We start from the raw sequence: 17,840 nt of genomic DNA on the forward strand, positions 1-17,840 counted from the left end.
GCCGGCTCTCCCTAGAACGGGAGCATGTCCACCCCCGCACGAAGCTGTGACCGACACCCCGTGTATCTCAATGGGAGAGCCAGAGACTGTGTTCGGGTATCTCTGACTCTCCCATAGAGGTACATAGAGGGGGGTGTCGGCTGCCACTTTGTGCAGAGGTGGTAGAGCCAGGGTGCTGTGCAGGGGATCGTGGGGTTGGCCCCCTTGATCGAACACTTATCCCCCTATCCTTTTGGATAGGGGATAAGTTTTACAGCACCATAGTTCTCCTTTAAGGGGTTTGCAGTATTGGTGGCATACTGCTATTGTTCACCACCAAAGTTACACTTGTGGGGGTCCGATTGCTAAAACAAAGCTGCAGTGGCACAAGCAGCATAAAGAAGCAGGATCAGCCTGTATAGTCTATAGACCAGGGTGCCTCCAGCTGTTGCAAATCTACAACTCCCAGCATGCCCGGACAGCCAAATGCTCACCATCACTGCGGGCAGGAACATCCCCCGGAAATGGTGAGGAAGCAGATTGTACCATATATAACGCATTGTCACTCATTATATGGTAAAATCTTATGACACATTCTCTTAAAGGGGAACTTTTTTAAATCAACTGGTGCCGTAAAGTTAAACAGATTTGTAAATTACTTCTATTTGAAAATCTTAATCCTTCCAGTACTCATCAGCTGCTGTATGCTCCACAGGAAGTTCTTTTCTTTTTGAATTTCCTTTCTGCCTGACCACAGTGCTCTCTGCTGACACCTCTGTCCATTTCAGGAACTGTCCAGAACAGGAGAAAATCCCCATAGTAAACCTCTCCTGCTCTGGACAGTTCCTGACATGGACAGAAGTGTCAGCAGAGAGCACTGTGGTCAGACAGAAAGGAAATTCAAAAAGAAAAGAACTTCCTCTGTAGCATACAGCAGCTGATAATTACTGGAAGGTTTAAGATTTTTAAATAGAAGTAATTTACAAATATGTTTAAAGGGGTACACCACCCCTAGACATCTTATCCCCTATCCAAAGGATAGGAGATAAGATGTCTGATCGCTGGGGTCCCCCGCAATATAGCATGCAGCACCCACCAGCACTGGAGGTTCTGGCTTCCGACCACGGGAACGTAAGATCGTGACATCACTACTCTGCCCCCGTATGACTTAACGCCCCGCCCCCCTCAATGCAAGTCTATGGGAGGGGGCGTGCCAGCCATCACTCCCCCTCCCATAGACTTGCATTGAGGGGGCGGGGCGTGACGTCACAATCTTCCATTTAGACACGATCTTCGGATCAGACATCTTATCCCCTATCCTTTGGATAGGGGATAAGATGTCTAGGGGTAGAGTGCCCCTTTAATTTTCTGGCCCCAGTTGAATAAAATTTTTTTTTTTTTTTTCCAGTGGAGTACCCCTTTAAATGCATGTTTAGAAGGGTAACGTCAGAGTGCGCTCGTGATGTAATGGCCCGGGCTGGATGTACTATGTGTCTCATACCAGCTCTGGTTTTCTATTCACTTGGTTTACAGAACATGGAGCACAGTGAAGTCCGACATAAAGAAGAACTAGAACTGCTGACTGCACAACTGAACGAGCTCCGACAAAAACTGGAGTCTGACAAAGAAGGTTTAAAGAAATCGGCCCGAGCCCAGAAACATCGAGCAGAGAAAAGCGAGGAGGCCGTGCAGAGGCTTAATAGTCAGCTCATTGCTAAGGTGAAGTACATTAAAGAGAACCTCTCATGATATAGTAAAATTTTATAATCCTCCCAGGTCACTGCCCCCATCATGATACCCCCCCCCTGCCTTTAATTTTATTATTTTTTAGTTTTCTACCTTGATATCGCTCTGTATTTTCTGCTCAGTCTCAGTCAGATTCACAGACTGGGAAGGGGCGTTCCCCAGCAGGTGTGACATCATCAGAAGCCATACAGGGGAGAACTTCATCCCTCACTCTGCTACACACAGCCCAGAGCAGTTCAGCATGAGAGGAGCTATGATTGGCTAAGGCTGCACACACACCCCTCAGCACTCCAGACTGCATTTCCTGATTTTGGACTTCTGCCAGGCCAGCAGGAGTCCAAAGTCTGTGCAAGAGATGGGGGGGAAATGTACTCCAGACAAGTAGGGAGACACCTAGTGGCACATAGAAAACTTAAAGGGGTATTCCAGACAAAAACTTTTTTATATATATCAACTGGCTCCAGAAAGTTAAACAGATTTGTAAATTACTTCTATTAAAAAATCTTAATCCTTTCAGTACTTATGAGCTGATGAATTTGAGTTGTTCTTTTCTGTCTAAGTGCTCTCTGATGACACCTGTCTCGGGAACTGTCCAGAGTAGAAGCAAATCCCCATAGCAAACCTCTTCCACTCTGTGCAGTTCCCGAGACAAGCAGAGATGTCAGCAGAGAGCACTGTTGCCAAACAGAAAACAACAACTCAACTTCAACAGCTGATAATTATTGAAAGGATTAAGATTTTTTTAATAGAAGTCATTTACAAATCTGTTTAACTTTCTGGAGCCAGTTGAGATATATATATATATATATATATATATATATATATATATATATATATATATATATATATATATATATATCTCTCAACTGGCTCCAGAAAGTTAAACAGATTTGTAAATGACTTCTATTAAAAAAATGCCTTAAGCGTTCCTGCCTTAAGCGTGTGAATAAAGCCATTGACAAGTTTTACCTGCATCTTCCCGAGTGCCGGACGTTTTTTTCATATATATATATATATATATATATAATATATATATATATATATATATATATATATATATATATATATATGAAAAAAACGTCCGGCACTCGGGAAGATGCAGGTAAAACTTGTCAATGGCTTTATTCACACGCTTAAGGCAGGACACAACTGACGCGTTTCGCACACTCAGGTGCTTAGTCGTAGTCATCTACGACTAAGCACCTGAGTGTGCGAAACGCGTCAGATTGTGTCCTGCCTTAAGCGTGTGAATAAAGCCATTGACAAGTTTTACCTGCATCTTCCCGAGTGCCGGACGTTTTTTTCCTGTGTGACTTTTACTAAGCCGGGAGCGGTACCGGTGTCCGTAGCACGAGATAGTGCAGCAAACGCGAGAGTGGTGAGCAGCCTGATTTCATCTGCATATATGTATATATATATATATATATATATATATATATATATATATATATATATATATATAAAAAAAAGTTTTTTCCTGGATAACCCCTTTAACCCTTACAGCACAGTCCTATTGGTTTCAATGGATGGTCTGTTGCTCAGTTCACACGAGGAACTGGATTCCAGACTGAACATGTTCACCATTCCGGCAGATTCAGACAGAGAAGTCCCTTTCATCAATGGGATGGCGCTTATGTCCGCGGAAAATTGCATAGGCGCCGAATCCGGATAATTTCTGCTTCATTTAACATGGAGCAGGACGATTTTGGATTCACAGGGAAATTCTCATGCAGGATGTGTGAACGATCCCTAATTGTATCTGGTCTGAGAAAAGCATGAGATTACGATATAGAAGTGGTAGTGTACTGTATATGTCAGTGTTTCCCAACCAGGGTGCCTCCAGCTGTTGCAAAACTACAACTCCCAGCATGCCCGGACAGCCGAAGGCTGCCCGGGCATGCTGGGAGTTGTAGTTTTGCAACAGCTGGAGGCACCCTGGTTGAAAAACACTGGAATATGTGGTCATTAGAGATGAGCGAACTTACAATAAATTCGATTCGTCACGAACTTCTCGGCTCGGCAGTTGATGTCTTATCCTGCATAAATTAGTTCAGCTTTCCGGTGCTCCGGTGAGCTGGAAAAGGTGGATACAGTCCTAGGAAAGAGTCTCCTAGGACTTTATCCACCTTTTCTAGCCCACGGGAGCACCTGAAAGCTGAAATAATTTATGCAGGATAAGTCATCAACTGCCGAGCCGAGAAGTTCGTGACGAATCGAATTTACTGTAAGTTCGCTCATCTCTAGTGGTCATCTCTTATCTGGGCCATGTTTAGATCATCAGGGCGGGGGTTTTGGAGGACACATAATATCATCACTTTTTTACCCCTCTGACAGGACGCCGAGCTTTCCTCAGCTCTCTCCACCATTGACGCCTTGAAGAGCCGCTGTACGACGCTGACAAAAGAGAGAAGTCAGACGGAAACCGAGCTCATCCTGCAAAATGAGTAAGATGGCGGGCATAACCGATGCTGGGCAGTACTTGAAATAGTTTTAGGTGTTATTTTGTTACTTAAAGGGGTACTCCACTGCCCCAGCATTTGGAACATTTATTTCCGAATGCTGGGTGCGAGCTGGGGGGGGGGGGGTCGTGACTTCATGCCATGCCCCCTCAATGCAAGTCTATGGGAGGGGGGCGTGTCACAGCCGTCACGCCCCCTCCCATAGACTTGCATTGAGGGGGCGCGGTGTGACCTCACAAGGGGCGTGACGTCACAGGTGGAGTACACCTTTAAAGGAAAAAAGTTTTTTTTTTTCTTTTTTTAAATCAACTGGTGCCAGAAAGTTAAACAGATCTTTATACTTCTCTTTAAAAATCTTAATCCTTCCAGTACTTATCAGCTTCTGTATTCTACAGAGGAAGTTCTTTTCTTTTAAAGGGTTACTCCGCTCCCCAGCGTCCGGAACATTGAGTTCCGAATGCTGCTTGTGGGCTTCCGTGTTCACGCCTGCCCCCTCGTGATGTCGCGGCCTGCCCGCTCAGTGAAATTCTATGATAGACTTGCATTGAGGGGGGCGGGTCGTGACTTTACATGACTGGGCTTGACGTCGGGCGTGAACACGGAAGCCCGCAAACAGCGTTCGGAACACAATGTTCCGGACGCTGGGTAGCGGAGTAACCCTTTATAATTTCCTTTCTGTCTGATCACAGTGCTCTCTGCTGACACCTCTGTCCATGTCAGGAACTGTCCAGAGTAGAAGCAAATCCCCATAGCAAACCTCTCCACCTCTGAACAGTTCCTGACATGGACAGAGGTGTCAGCAGAGAGCACTGTGGTCAGACAGAAAGGAAATTCAAAAAGAAAAGAACTTCCTGTGGAGCATACAGCTGCTTACAAGTACTGGAAGGATTAAGATTTTTAAATAGAAGTAATTTACAAATCTGTTTAACTTTCTGGCACCAGTTGATTAAAAAAACTTTTTTTTTCCATTGGAGTACCCCTTTAAAGGGAACTCTGATAATTCTGTCTTGTTTTCACACAGCCGCCTGACACAACTGTTAGAAGAAAAGCAGCGTGCAGAGGAGAAGGCCCGCTCTGAGCGCGAGTCTTTAGGGGACAGACTACACCAGCAGACAGCAGAGAACACCAGCCTGCGCCTGGAGCATGAGAAGCTTAAGGTCTGTCTCCAAGTCCTCAACCTTCTACGTACATGCTGGACACAGACCACTATTGTTCTGTGAGGATAGCCAAGCGAAGCCCATGATAAAGGGGTTATCCAGGAAAAAACTTTTTTTTATATATATCAACTGGTTCCAGAAAGTTAAACAGATTTGTAAATTACTTCTATTAAAAAATCTTAATCCTTTCAGTACTTATGAGCTTCTGAAGTTAAGGTTATTCTTTTCTGTCTAAGTCCTCTCTGATGACACGTGTCTCGGGAAACGCCCAGTTTAGAAACAAATTCCCATAGCAAACCTCTTCTAAACTGGGCGTTTCCCGAGACAGGTGTCATCAGAGAGGACTTAGACAGAAAAGAACAACCTAAACTTCAGAAGCTCATAAGTACTGAAAGGATTCAGATTTTTTAATAGAAGTAATTTACAAATCTGTTTTAACTTTCTGGAGCCAGTTGATATATAAAAAAAAGTTTTTTTCCTGGATAACCCCTTTAACCACAGGGGCACAGTGTTCACCATTGTTGGGCATTTCATTTGTTTTCGATAGCTTATGCTATCAATAAGATGTCTGATCGCAGGGGTCCCACTGCCTCGTGATGTCACGCCACCCCCCCATCCCCCTCCATTCATGTCTATGGGAGGGGGCGTAACGCCCCCTCCCATAGACATGAATGGAGGGGGTGTGGCCATGACATCACATTTCTGGAGCAGCGCCCGAAACAGAATGCTTGGGTCTGCACCGAGATTGCAGGGGTAACAGCGGTGACATATTATCCCCTATCCAAAGATCTAAGGCCAGAATACCCCTTCCTGATACGGACAGAGGTGACAGCAGAGAGCACCGTAGACAGAAAAAAAGAAATCCAAAAGAAAAGGCCTTCCTCTGTAGTATATAGCAGCTGATAAGTACTGGGAGGATAAAGATTTTTTTAATAGAAGTAATTTACAAATCTGTTTAACTTTCTGGCACCAGTTGATTTAAAAAAAAATGTTTTCCACCGGAGTACTCCTTTAAAGGGGTACTCTGGGGCCCCAGCATTCTGAACATTTTGTTCAGAACGCTTGGAGCCGGAGGCCGTGATCGTGATGTAAAGGCCACGCCCCTCTCGTGATGTCACGCTATGCCCCTCCATTCATGTCTATGGGAGGGAGCGTGTCGACAGACACGCCCCCTCCCATAGAAATGAATGGAGGGGGCGTGACGTGAAGGTACGACCGGGTGCTGCAGGAGATTGGAGGGGGCCCCAGCGGCAGGACCCCGGCGATCAGACATCTTATCCCGTATCCTTTGGATAAGGGATAAGATGTCTGGCAGCGGAGTACCCCTTTAAACCAAACCATATTGCCTGACCAGCAGCCATACAGGGGCCCCTGCTAACTCAACAAACGTAGTTTTCGGGCAAACCCAATTCGTCAGGAGGTGCAGTTTCCATGTGTGTCAGAATATTTATGTGCAAGTCCCACCTATCGGTGCACAGATCGAGTTCCGTATCCGGGACTCTGACCCCGCAGCGTCATCGGGCATCACCGGTCATGTGACCATGACCACATCCATTCTTTCTAGACACATAGGGCTCGGACTTTCACCCGGAGTCTCGCTGTGTGCGCATCGGGATCTCTGCACAGTTTCAAGATGGTAAAGTTTTGTACTATTTACTATAGTTCCCCATATGGCCACTAGGTGTCATTACAGGATCACAGAATAGAAGTTTAGTATATTCATACAAGATTATATAAATCCGATACAATAGACATATATCTCTGTGCTCTCATATCCATAATAAACATCATACACAATATCAAATAAAAATGTAACAAAATAGATAATGAAATTTATAACAAATTCATATATATCAATATTAAATTAATACATGATAAATCAACTATATATATATATATATATATATATATATATATATATATTGCACAAAAACATATTGCACCAAGAGGGATTATTGCAACAAACAACTATTACACCCCAAACATTATTTAACAAAAATTGATCTAAATTACATATCAAACATTATTAACCTCTTATAAAATATATCAAATTGATATTAAACACCTCTCTCGTCATACGAGTTATGTGAAACCATATGAGTTAATAAATAATTATAAAAATAATGCTGCCTGCTGTGTGAGCCGGGAGTGTTTCATAAAGCCTCAGTGCACAGAGCAGCCAGTTGTCAGCTCTGAGGAGTGAGGGAGGACATTCCCACTCCTACTCAGTGAACTGCATGCAGTGTGAGCAACATAGGGGAATTAGGAGCCCTAAAAATAAAAACTAGGATTTAAGCACATGGACAGGATGAGCACCAGGTAGAGAGTAAACCTGGTACATAGAGGTTTCATTTTAGTTATGGCTGTGATGCTACGGTACTGTATATTGTGACCAAACGTCACTGTGGAGCCGTAACTTAAAGGGACATTCCCACAATTACAAAGAAACCTGTCTTTGTGTTCTTAGTTGTAAGGCAGACTCCATACTGATCCCCTATCCAAAGGATAAGATGTCTGACCGCGGGGGGGTCCCACCGCTGGGGACCCCTGCAATCTTGCATTTGGCACCCATACTGCACTGGGCTGTCTTGTAGCGGGTCATCTGCTGTCCTTCACGTGCTCTGTTTCCATAGTAGACAAAGTTTATCTAATTCTTTTTCATCTCTTTACTATAGACGCAACTAACAACTGTGGAGGAGAAGCTGACTCTGGCTCACAGCGAGGTGCAGCAGCTCCAGAGTTCTCTCCGGCAGTACGAGGGTCTCGTAGACACCTACAAAGATCAGGTTTGTGGCACTGCGCCCCCTTAATGACTGATAATCTATAATGCTATAGCACAGTGGTCTTCAACCTGCGGACCTCCAGATGTTGCAAAACTACAACTCCCAGCATGCCCGGACAGCCGTTGGCTGTCCGGGCATGCTGGGAGTTGTAGTTTTGCAACATCTGGAGGTCCTCAGGTTGAAGACCACTGCTATAGCATGAGGAATACACTGATCCATCCATGCTGGGAAAGCCTAATATAACAATATCATCGGCAGAGATCCAACCAATTCCTTATTTCCTACAGATGAAGAGGACGCGTCAGGATGCCGATCAGATGAGCTTACAGCTGGAGAGATCTGACCTAGAGAACAAGAATCTAAAGGAGGATCTGAACATGGAGCTAGAGAAGGTACAATACTTCATCATGTAACAGATCAATGGTTAGAGCACTGATGTAGACACTCTCAACACATATATATGATGCCGAGAAGAGTTAAAGGGGTATATCGGCCATAGACATTTCATCCCCTGTCCAAAGGATAAAATGTCTGACCGCGGGGGTCCCATCACTGGGGACCCCTGCAATCTTGCATTCGACACCCACCTCTTTGAGCTGCACGCCGCGCTGCCAGCTCACAAACTGCCGGGTGCCCATGGGGCCGGAGTATCGTGACATCACGACTCCGCCCCCGTGTGATGTCACCCCCGCTATGCAAGTCTATGGGAGGGGGCGTGACGGCCATCACGCCCCCACTCCCATAGACTTGCATAGCGGGGGCGGGGCGTGACGTCACACGGGGCGGAGTCATGACGTCACAACTAACCCCAACACCCCCGCTCACAAACTGCCGGGTGCCGATGGAGTCGTGACGTCACTATACTCCGGCCCCGTCGGCACCCGGCAGTTTGTGAGTGGGGGTGTTGGGGTTAGTTGTGACGTCATGACTCCGCCCCGTGTGACGTCACACCTCATCCGCGCTATGCAAGTCTATGGGAGTGGGGGCGTGATGGCCGTCACGCCCCCTCCCATAGACTTGCATAGCGGGGGTGACATCACACGGGGGCGGAGTCGTGACATCACGATACTCCGGCCCCATCGGCACCCGGCAGTTTGTGAGCTGGGGTGTTGGGGTTAGTTGTGACGTCATGACTCCGCCCCGGAATCACAAGGTCATGGGTGACGCTGAGGAGCACTCATCGGCAACGCCGGCCACTTCGCACGTGCGAAACGGCCGGCGTTGCCTTTTTTTTTTTGTTATTACTATTGTATACTTCACCTAGTACCTGCACCCCGCAGGTATCATTGTTACACTGGACCCAGGTATTGTGATCCGGAAGGATACAGGTCTGTGACTCTGTGGTTTACTCTCTCCTCTGTTTTTTCCTAGTCCTGAGTAGAGATGAGCGAACTTACAGTAAATTCGATTCGTCACAAACTTCTCGGCTCGGCAGTTGATGACTTTTCCTGCATAAATTAGTTCAGCTTTCCGGTGCTCCGGTGGGCTGGAAAAGGTGGATACAGTGCTAGGAAAGAGTCTCCTAGATCTGTATCCACCTTTTCCAGCCCACGGGAGCACCTGAAAGCTGAACTAATTTATGCAGGATAAGTCATCAACTGCCGAGCCGAGAAGTTTGTGACGAATCAAATTTACTGTAAGTTCGCTCATCTCTAGTCCTGAGGATGGTATTTTATTAACAGTAAGTTTATGCTTAAAATTTGAAGAAAAAAAAAATTATAATAATAATTTATAATTAAAAAAATGATAATTATAAAAAAAAAAAAAAAAAAAAAAAAAAAAAGATAAATTATATATAAATAAAATAAATCTATGAGGGTCACTGCTTCCGTTAACATTATAGGTCAACATCCCGTTTTTAGCAGGTTGCCGACGGATATGACGGGAGCACGAACATAGTGGGAACCTTTGCGTATAGTGCTCTTACATCGTGCAGTTTTGTAGTTTTGAAGCCAAAACAAGGGGAAGATCGTAAAGAATTAGATAAAATAAAGAACAGATGCTTCAGGAAATACAGTTGTCTGGGCATGCTGGGAGTTGTAGTTTTGCAACTGCTGGAGGCAAAAAAAAAAAAAAATCTGTTATTGAGGCAAAAAGTTCAATAGAGTGAAACCTCTATGAGAAAACCACAAAAAATTGCACCAAAATGTGGTCTCATATATGGGGGGGGGGGGGGGGGGGATGAGGGGGGGGGCATTATTTCAGAGAAAGTGGCCCTTATGTGTAATGTATAGTGAATTGAAAATCTGGCCTGGATAAACAGGGGGTCTTGTGGAGAGGTTTCGTTGTCTGTGTCCACCAATCCAGAATAGTTACTGTACACTAGCCTTCCTAGGGTGTAACTTAAAGGGGTACGCCAGCAAAAAACTATTATTTTTTAAATCAACTGGTGCCAGAACGTTAAACAGATTTGTAAATTACTTCTATTTAAAAATCTTAATCCTTCCAGTACTTATCAGCTGCTGTATGCTCCACAGTTCTTTTCTTTTTAAATTTATTTTCTGTCCGACCACAGTGCTCTCTGCTGTCACCTCTGTCCGTATTAGGAACTGTCCAGAGCAGCGTAGGTTTGCTATGGGGATTTGCTCTTACTCTGGACAGTTCCTAAAATGGACAGAGGTGTCAGCAGAGAGCACTGTGGTCAGACAGAAAAGAAATTCCTGTGGAGCATACAGCAGCTAATTACTTCTATAAAAAAAATCTTAATCCTTCCAGCACTTAGCAGCTGCTGTATGCTCCACAGAAAGTTCTTTTCTTTTCAAATTTCTTTTCTGTCTGACCGCAGTGCTCTCTGCTGACACCTCTGTCCATTTTAGGAACTGTCCAGAGTAGGAGCAAATCCCCATAGCAAACCTATCCTGCTCTGGACAGTTCCTGACATGGACAGAGGTGTCAGCAGAGAGCACTGTGGTCAGACAAAAAAGAAATTTAAAAAGAAAAGAACTTCCTGTGAAGCATACAGCAGCTAAGTGCTGGAAGGATTAAGATTTTTAAAAATTATTTTTTTTTTAAATAGAAGTAATTTACAAATCTGTTTAACGTTCTGGCACCAGTTGATTTAAAAAAAATTGTTTTTCACCGGAGTACCCCTTTAAAGTAGGCCTCCCTTGTCTTCAGGTCCATAGACAATTTCAGAGTCGCCTGGAGGAACTAGAGAAGCTCCCGGAGATGCTTAGGATGACGGAGCTGAAGCTTCAGGAATGTCAGGACCATCTGCAGGGATACGAGATAAAGAACGCCGAGCTTTCCTCCACCATCTCTGATTTGCGCATTCGGGTAAGGCAACGGCGGCCGATGGCTCGGCTGTGAAGATGCTGGACACAGTAGGAAGGCAGTAGTCCCCGACATCTCACCCATCATCCTCAATGGCTGCCTCACTCCTTTACCTTAAGAGTTAACCCCCTAAAATCTCAATAAATGTCAACTGTGAAAGGATAAAATGTCTCGTGTCGTCCTAAGCGCGACAATTCCAGACAAGGTAGAAATGAGTAGGAAGGAGGCAAAATGTCATCTTAGCAGTTCTGGAGGAAACCAGTCCCGGACGACTTACAGAAGGTAGAGGTAGGTCAGTGAAGGATCAGGAGTCTAGGACAGATGAGTGACAACTAGGGATCGACCGATATCGTTTTTTTTAGTTCTGATACTTTGTGTAGGTTAGGGCCGATAATTTATACCAATATTCCGGTATAAGTTAACGGCTATTTATCCCCCCGGCGACACAGCTGCAGATCATCGATTTAAAGCGGGGGCTTTAAATCAATGAACTGCAGCAGCTTTTGCGGTGCCAGAGACCGCCGCCGCCACCACCCGCTTCTCTCCCCCTACCTGTCCTGGGGTCCTGAGTCCTATCACCGCCACCACGATAGCCCCCCCCCCCCCCCCACCACCACCACCGCATCCCCCCGGCCAGAGACCGCCGCTGCCCCATTGCCTTCCCCATTCCCGGTTTTATAATTACCTGTTCCCGGGGTCCATACTAGTTCTGGCTCCAGCGCCGTCCTCCTGAGCTGTCACTGTGCGCACTGATGGTGACGTCGCCTTGAGGATGTCACTCGTCATTGCGCTGCGCATCGCATATCGTAACACAGGACGCCGGAGGAGCCAGAAACAGCGCGAACCCGGACCCCAGGAACAGGTAATTATAAAACCGGGAATGGGGAAGGTAATGGGGCAGCGGCGGTCTCTGGCCGGTGCGGTGGGGGGTGCGGTGTGGAGGGGGGTGGGACGGTGGGGTGCGGGACATTATCGGATTATCAGCAAGGTAATTGCCGATAACGTCCAAAATCGTGAATATCGGGCGATAATATCAGCCAAACCAATAATCGGTCGATCCCTAGTGACTAGAGATGAGCGAACTTACAGTAAATTCGATTCGTCACGAACTTCTCGGCTCGGCAGTTGATGACTTTTCCTGCATAAATTAGTTCAGCTTTCCGGTGCTCCGATGGGCTGGAAAAGGTGGATACAGTCCTAGGAAAGAGTCTCCTAGGACTGTATCCACCTTTTCCAGCCCAACGGAGCACCGGAAAGCTGAACTAATTTATGCAGGATAAGTCATCAACTGCCGAGCGGAGAAGTTTGTGACGAATCGAATGTACTGTAAGTTCGCTCATCTCTACTAGTGACAACCACCGTAAATATAACCTGGGATATCGCTTCCAGTGAAAACCAAGATGGTTGTTAATTTTGTAGATGGAGCAACAAGGAGACAAGATGGAGTCCACGAGGGATCGCTACCAGTCCGCAATGGAAGAGAATAAGCTTTTAGCTCTGAAGCTGGAAGAATTAGAAAGGTAACAATACCGCCCCGTTCCCGTACAGCGTTATATTCCGTTTGGTTGAGCGTGAATGTGTTCTGCAGGGGAAGAGGGGAGAAATCCGCCGGGGGAGTCCTCTGATGGCTCGGTGTACGGGTGGGTTCACACCATTATTTTACTATATGGTTTCGGCTTACAGTTTCATAAAAAAAAACAAAAAAAAAAAACGTATGCAACCGTACAGAAAACCGCGCCCAAAGACTTCCCATTCAAAACCGTATGCACCATAATGTATATGGTTGTCTCCATTTTTCAAACCATACGTTTTTCTATTTTATTTATTTTTTTTCGGACAGAAAACCGTAGCCTACCACGGTTTTTAGTCTGGGTGAAAAACTGTATTAAACCGTATACGTTTTTAAATTTTTTTTTTTAACATGGGAGTCAATGGGAACCGTACAGAACTGTATGTGCGTACGGTTCCATCCGGTTTTCACCATATGTTTTTTAGCTTTGTTCAGTTTTTTTTTTTCTTGGAATTTCAATGAAACAAGTAAAAACTTTATTCATAATGGAGTGAAAAGTTAAAAACGTATACGGTTTTTTTTCTTAACAAACGGATGCAACCGGACATCATTTTTCAAACCGTATACGGATAAAAATTTGTACACACGATTTGATACAGTTTAGTCAGGTTTTGAGGAATCTGTTTTTTTTTTATTTTTATTTTTTTAATCAAAAATCTGATACGGGAACTGTATTGCAAAAACGTGGTGTGAATGCAGCCTAACATAGTAGGGCAGGTTTATATCTTAGGGTAGGGGTATACCTGCCATATTTTGCTGCTGTGTATTTTCCTACCCAATGAAATGAGTAACAAAATTAAATAAAAATAAAATAAAATTAAAGGGGTACTCTAGACATCTTATCCTCTATCCAAAGGACAGAGCAGTGGTCTTCAACCTGCGGACCTCCAGATGTTGCAAAACTACAACTCCCAGCATGCCCGGACAGCCGTTGGCTGTCCGGGCATGCTGGGAGTTGTAGTTTTGCAACATCTGGAGGTCCACAGGTTGAAGACCACTGGGATAGAGGATAAGATGTCTGACCACGATCTCTCCTTCAGCACCCCATGTCGTGTGCTGCACAAGCAAACTTCGCTCCGTGCCTGATGACATGGGGCCGGGAGTATCGTGATATCACGGCCCCGCCCCCTCAATGCAAGTCTATGGAAGGGGGCGTGGCAACCGTATAGACTTGTATTGAGGGGGCGGGTTGTGACGTCACGAGGGGGCGGGGCAGGGCCGTGATTTCACGATACTCCGGCCCCTGTATCGACCCGTCATCTGGCACAGAGCGAAGTTTGCTCCATGCAGCAGATGACACAGGGGGCTACAGGAGAGATTGCAGGGGTTCCCAGCAGCAGGACCCCCGTGATCAGACATCTTATCCCCTATCCTTTTAGATTACCCCTTTTAAGGTTCAGTAACACAATAAACTGGTTTAAAAGGCCTGTTGAATGGATTTCAAAGTGGAGAAATATATATATATATATATATATATATACACATATATATATACATATACACATACATATACACACACACACATATACCGTATAAGCCGAGTTTTTCAGCACCATTTTTTGTGCCGGAAAGGTCCCTCTTATACTCGAGTGATGGGGAAAAAATAAAAAAATTGCAGGCATACCGGCGGGGGAAGGGCCGGGCCGTCCATCGTCACCCATCTATGATGCAGGGACCGTCCGACTTCCAGTGGGGAGGACTAGTGACGCTGCATTGACGCCACCGTGCAGGGGCGTCCGTACGCATCGTCACTAGTTTGGGGCCAGCCCGCAGTGGGGAAGAGGGCCTCTCGGTCAAGATGGATGGTCCCTGCAGCGACGTTGGACGGCTGCTAGGGAAGGACCGACAGAGCTGCAACTGGGGAGGTGAGTGGAGGACAAGAGAGGGGGGGGGGGGTCTGGATGATGATAGGGGCAAAGGGGATCTGTATGATGGGTTATGAGGAGGGTCTGGATGATAGGGGGGCAAGGGGGATCTGGATGATGGGGGATGAGGGGGGTCTGGATGATGACAGAGGAGGGCGGGATGATGTGTTTCCCACCCTAGGCTTATACTCTAGTCAATAGGCTTTCCTGGGTTTTTGGGGTGAAATTAGGGGCCTCGGCATATATTCGGGTCGGCTTATACTCAAGTATATACGATATTTATATATTCCTATCCTTACCCAATACTTTGCCCTTTTAGGAGGCTTGAAGACTCTGGAGCTCAGAACCGAGAACTTCTACAAGTTGTGGCCAAACGTGAAGAGACAATCCATCAGAACCAGCTGCGTCTAGAGGAAAAGACCCGAGAATGCGCTTCCTTATCTCGCCAGCTGGAGGCGGCCATTGAGGACTCCCGTAGACAGGTACGTAGGAGATCGCAACGATCACTGGCAGAGTTGGAATGTGTCGCCTTACTACCTAAGTAGTTCTAACCAAAAACATATAAAACTTTTCAGGTTGAGCAATCCCGGGAGAGAGTCTCCTCCAAAGAGAGGGTAACGCAGTCCAAACTCCTGGATCTGGAGACGCAACTGAGTCGGACCAAGACGGAATTAAACCAATTTCGGCGCAGTAAAGAAGACGTAAGTTGTGGGTTTAAAAATAACCTAAAAGTGAATGTCGGACTGTATTAAAGGGGTATTCCAGGAAAAAACTTTTTTTTTTTTATATATATCAACTGGCTCCAGAAAGTTAAACAGATTTGTAAATTACTTCTATTAAAAAATCTTAATCCTTCCAATAATTGTCAGCTGCTGAAGTTGAGTTGTCGTTTTCTGTCTGGCAACAGTGCTCTCTGCTGACATCTCTGCTTGTCTCGGGAACTGCACAGAGTAGAAGAGGTTTGCTATGGGGATTTGCTTCTACATTGGACAGTTCCCGAGACAGGTGTCATCAGAGAGCACTTAGACAGAAAAGAGCAACTCAACTTCAGAAGCTCATAAGTACTGAAAGGATGAAGATTTTTTAATAGAAGTAATTTACAAATCTGTTTAACTTTCTGGAGCCAGTTGATATATAAAACAAGTTTTTTCCTGGATAACCCCTTTAATGTCCATAAGAAGGAAAATTATCTTCGCTGTACATTTTAGCTTTGTCATTTGTTGATGTGGATCTTTGGCCTCAAAGTTTCTCCTTTGGAATAACCCTTAAAGCCAAGTTCACATTTCCGAGCGGAATCCGGCAGTAAAAGGACGTTCGGAAATACCGTTGCAGCAGCGTCAATGAGGCCATACATGAAGATTTAAAGGGGTACTCTGGTTGACTTTAACTTTTTAGCACCAGTTGATAAAAAAAAATTAAAAAAAACAATTTGTAAATTACTTTTATATAATTTTTTTTTTATCCTTCCAGTACTTATCAGCTGCTGTATGCTCCAGAGGAAGTACACCTCTGTCCATGTCAGGAACTGTCCAGAGCAGAAGAGGTTTACTATGAGGATTTTTTTTGTTCCCGCTCTGGACAGTTCCTGACATGGACAGAGGTGTCAGCAGAGAGCACTGTGGTCAGACTGAAAAGAAATTCAAAAAAGAAAAGAACTTCCTGTAGTATACAGCAGCTGATAAGTACTGGAAGAATTAAGATTTTTAAATAGAAGCACTTTACAAATCTGTTTAACGCTCTGGCACCAGTTGATTTAAAAAAATATATTTTTTCACTGGAGTACCACCCCCTTTAAGATACACCCTACAAGCAGAGTACCCTTTAAGATACACCCTACAAGCAGAGTATTCCTTTAAAGTGTACCTGTCATTCAAAAAACTTGTCACAGAGACACGTCAAAAGTTTTGATCAGTCTGGGTCTCCTTCCTGAGACCCCCACAGATCAGGAAAACGGGCCAAGTGCAGTTCACTCCCCCATTATAAGCCTATAAGGCAGTGAGGAAAAAAACTCTACAACCTGGAAAGTGAACTCTGCTGCCGCACATTTCCGGATTCTCCTGATTGGTAGAGGTCTCAGCACTGAGACCCCGAATGATTATAACTTTTTAAATCTCTCTGGAGGTGTCAAAAGTGACAGTGCCCATTTTATTTATTTATTTTTAACTATTTGTAATCCCCATATCTTCTTCCCTATGCCTCATGGAGTTGAGACAGTCCTGGAAGGTGACAAGACATACAATGTGTTCCTATCTCTGTTTGCTGTGTTCTGGTTATCAGGGTTTGCAGTGTTTTTAGATTTTCATTATAAGATCCTAATTCTATGACCCCTCTTCTACCCCCCCCCCTCCCCCACCAGGCTGAGCGAAGGTTTCAGAGTCGCCTTCAAGATCTCAAAGACCGACTGGAACAATCGGAGAGCACCAACCGCAGCATGCAGAACTACGTCCAGTTCCTAAAGTCCTCTTACACCAACGTATTTGGAGAGGCTGCTTTATCCAGCTCGCCCATCCGGCCGCGAACCCCTCTATAAAAAGGATGAATCGGAAAGCGCAAAGTTTTTGCTTTTCAAACAATGGGCCTCCAGCTGTTTCAAAACTAAAAATCCCACCGGAGTACCCCTTTAAAGTCGATACGCAAAAAACACCTCCAGCTGTTGCAAAACTACAAATCCCAGCATGCCTGGACAGCCTTCGGCTGTCCAGGCATGCTGGGATTTGTAGTTTTGCAACAGCTGGAGATGGTTTTTGCATATCGACTTTAAAGGGGTACTCCGGTGGAAATTTTTAATATTTTTTTAAATAAACTGATGCCAGAAAGTTAAACAGATTTGTAAATTACTTCTATTAAAAATTCTAAATCCTTCCAGTACTTATTAGCGGCTGTATACTACAGAGGAAATTATTTTCTTTTTGGATTTCTTTTCTGTCACGACCACAGTGCTCTCTGCTGACACCTCTGTCCATGTCAGGAACTGTCCAGAGCAGGAGAGGTTTACTTTGGGGATTTGC

The 17,840-nt window shown here is 45.1% G+C and overlaps 1 protein-coding gene across 1 annotated transcript in view; it reads left to right on the plus strand.

The window, feature by feature from the left end:
* ODF2 (outer dense fiber of sperm tails 2) overlaps positions 1 to 17,461 on the plus strand; it is a 30,105-nt gene extending 12,644 nt beyond the window's left edge. Inside the window, 10 exon segments of the mRNA XM_056539016.1 lie at positions 1,513 to 1,698; positions 4,060 to 4,169; positions 5,206 to 5,341; positions 8,017 to 8,127; positions 8,412 to 8,516; positions 11,242 to 11,400; positions 12,817 to 12,917; positions 15,152 to 15,314; positions 15,408 to 15,533; positions 17,189 to 17,461. Coding sequence (XP_056394991.1) covers positions 1,513 to 1,698; positions 4,060 to 4,169; positions 5,206 to 5,341; positions 8,017 to 8,127; positions 8,412 to 8,516; positions 11,242 to 11,400; positions 12,817 to 12,917; positions 15,152 to 15,314; positions 15,408 to 15,533; positions 17,189 to 17,362 — 1,371 coding nt within the window. The 3' untranslated portion in view covers positions 17,363 to 17,461.
* The last annotated feature ends 379 nt before the right edge of the window (positions 17,462 to 17,840 follow it).

The sequence above is a fragment of the Hyla sarda genome, chromosome 9, assembly GCF_029499605.1.
Source record: "Hyla sarda isolate aHylSar1 chromosome 9, aHylSar1.hap1, whole genome shotgun sequence".
NCBI classification, from domain to species: domain Eukaryota; kingdom Metazoa; phylum Chordata; class Amphibia; order Anura; family Hylidae; genus Hyla; species Hyla sarda.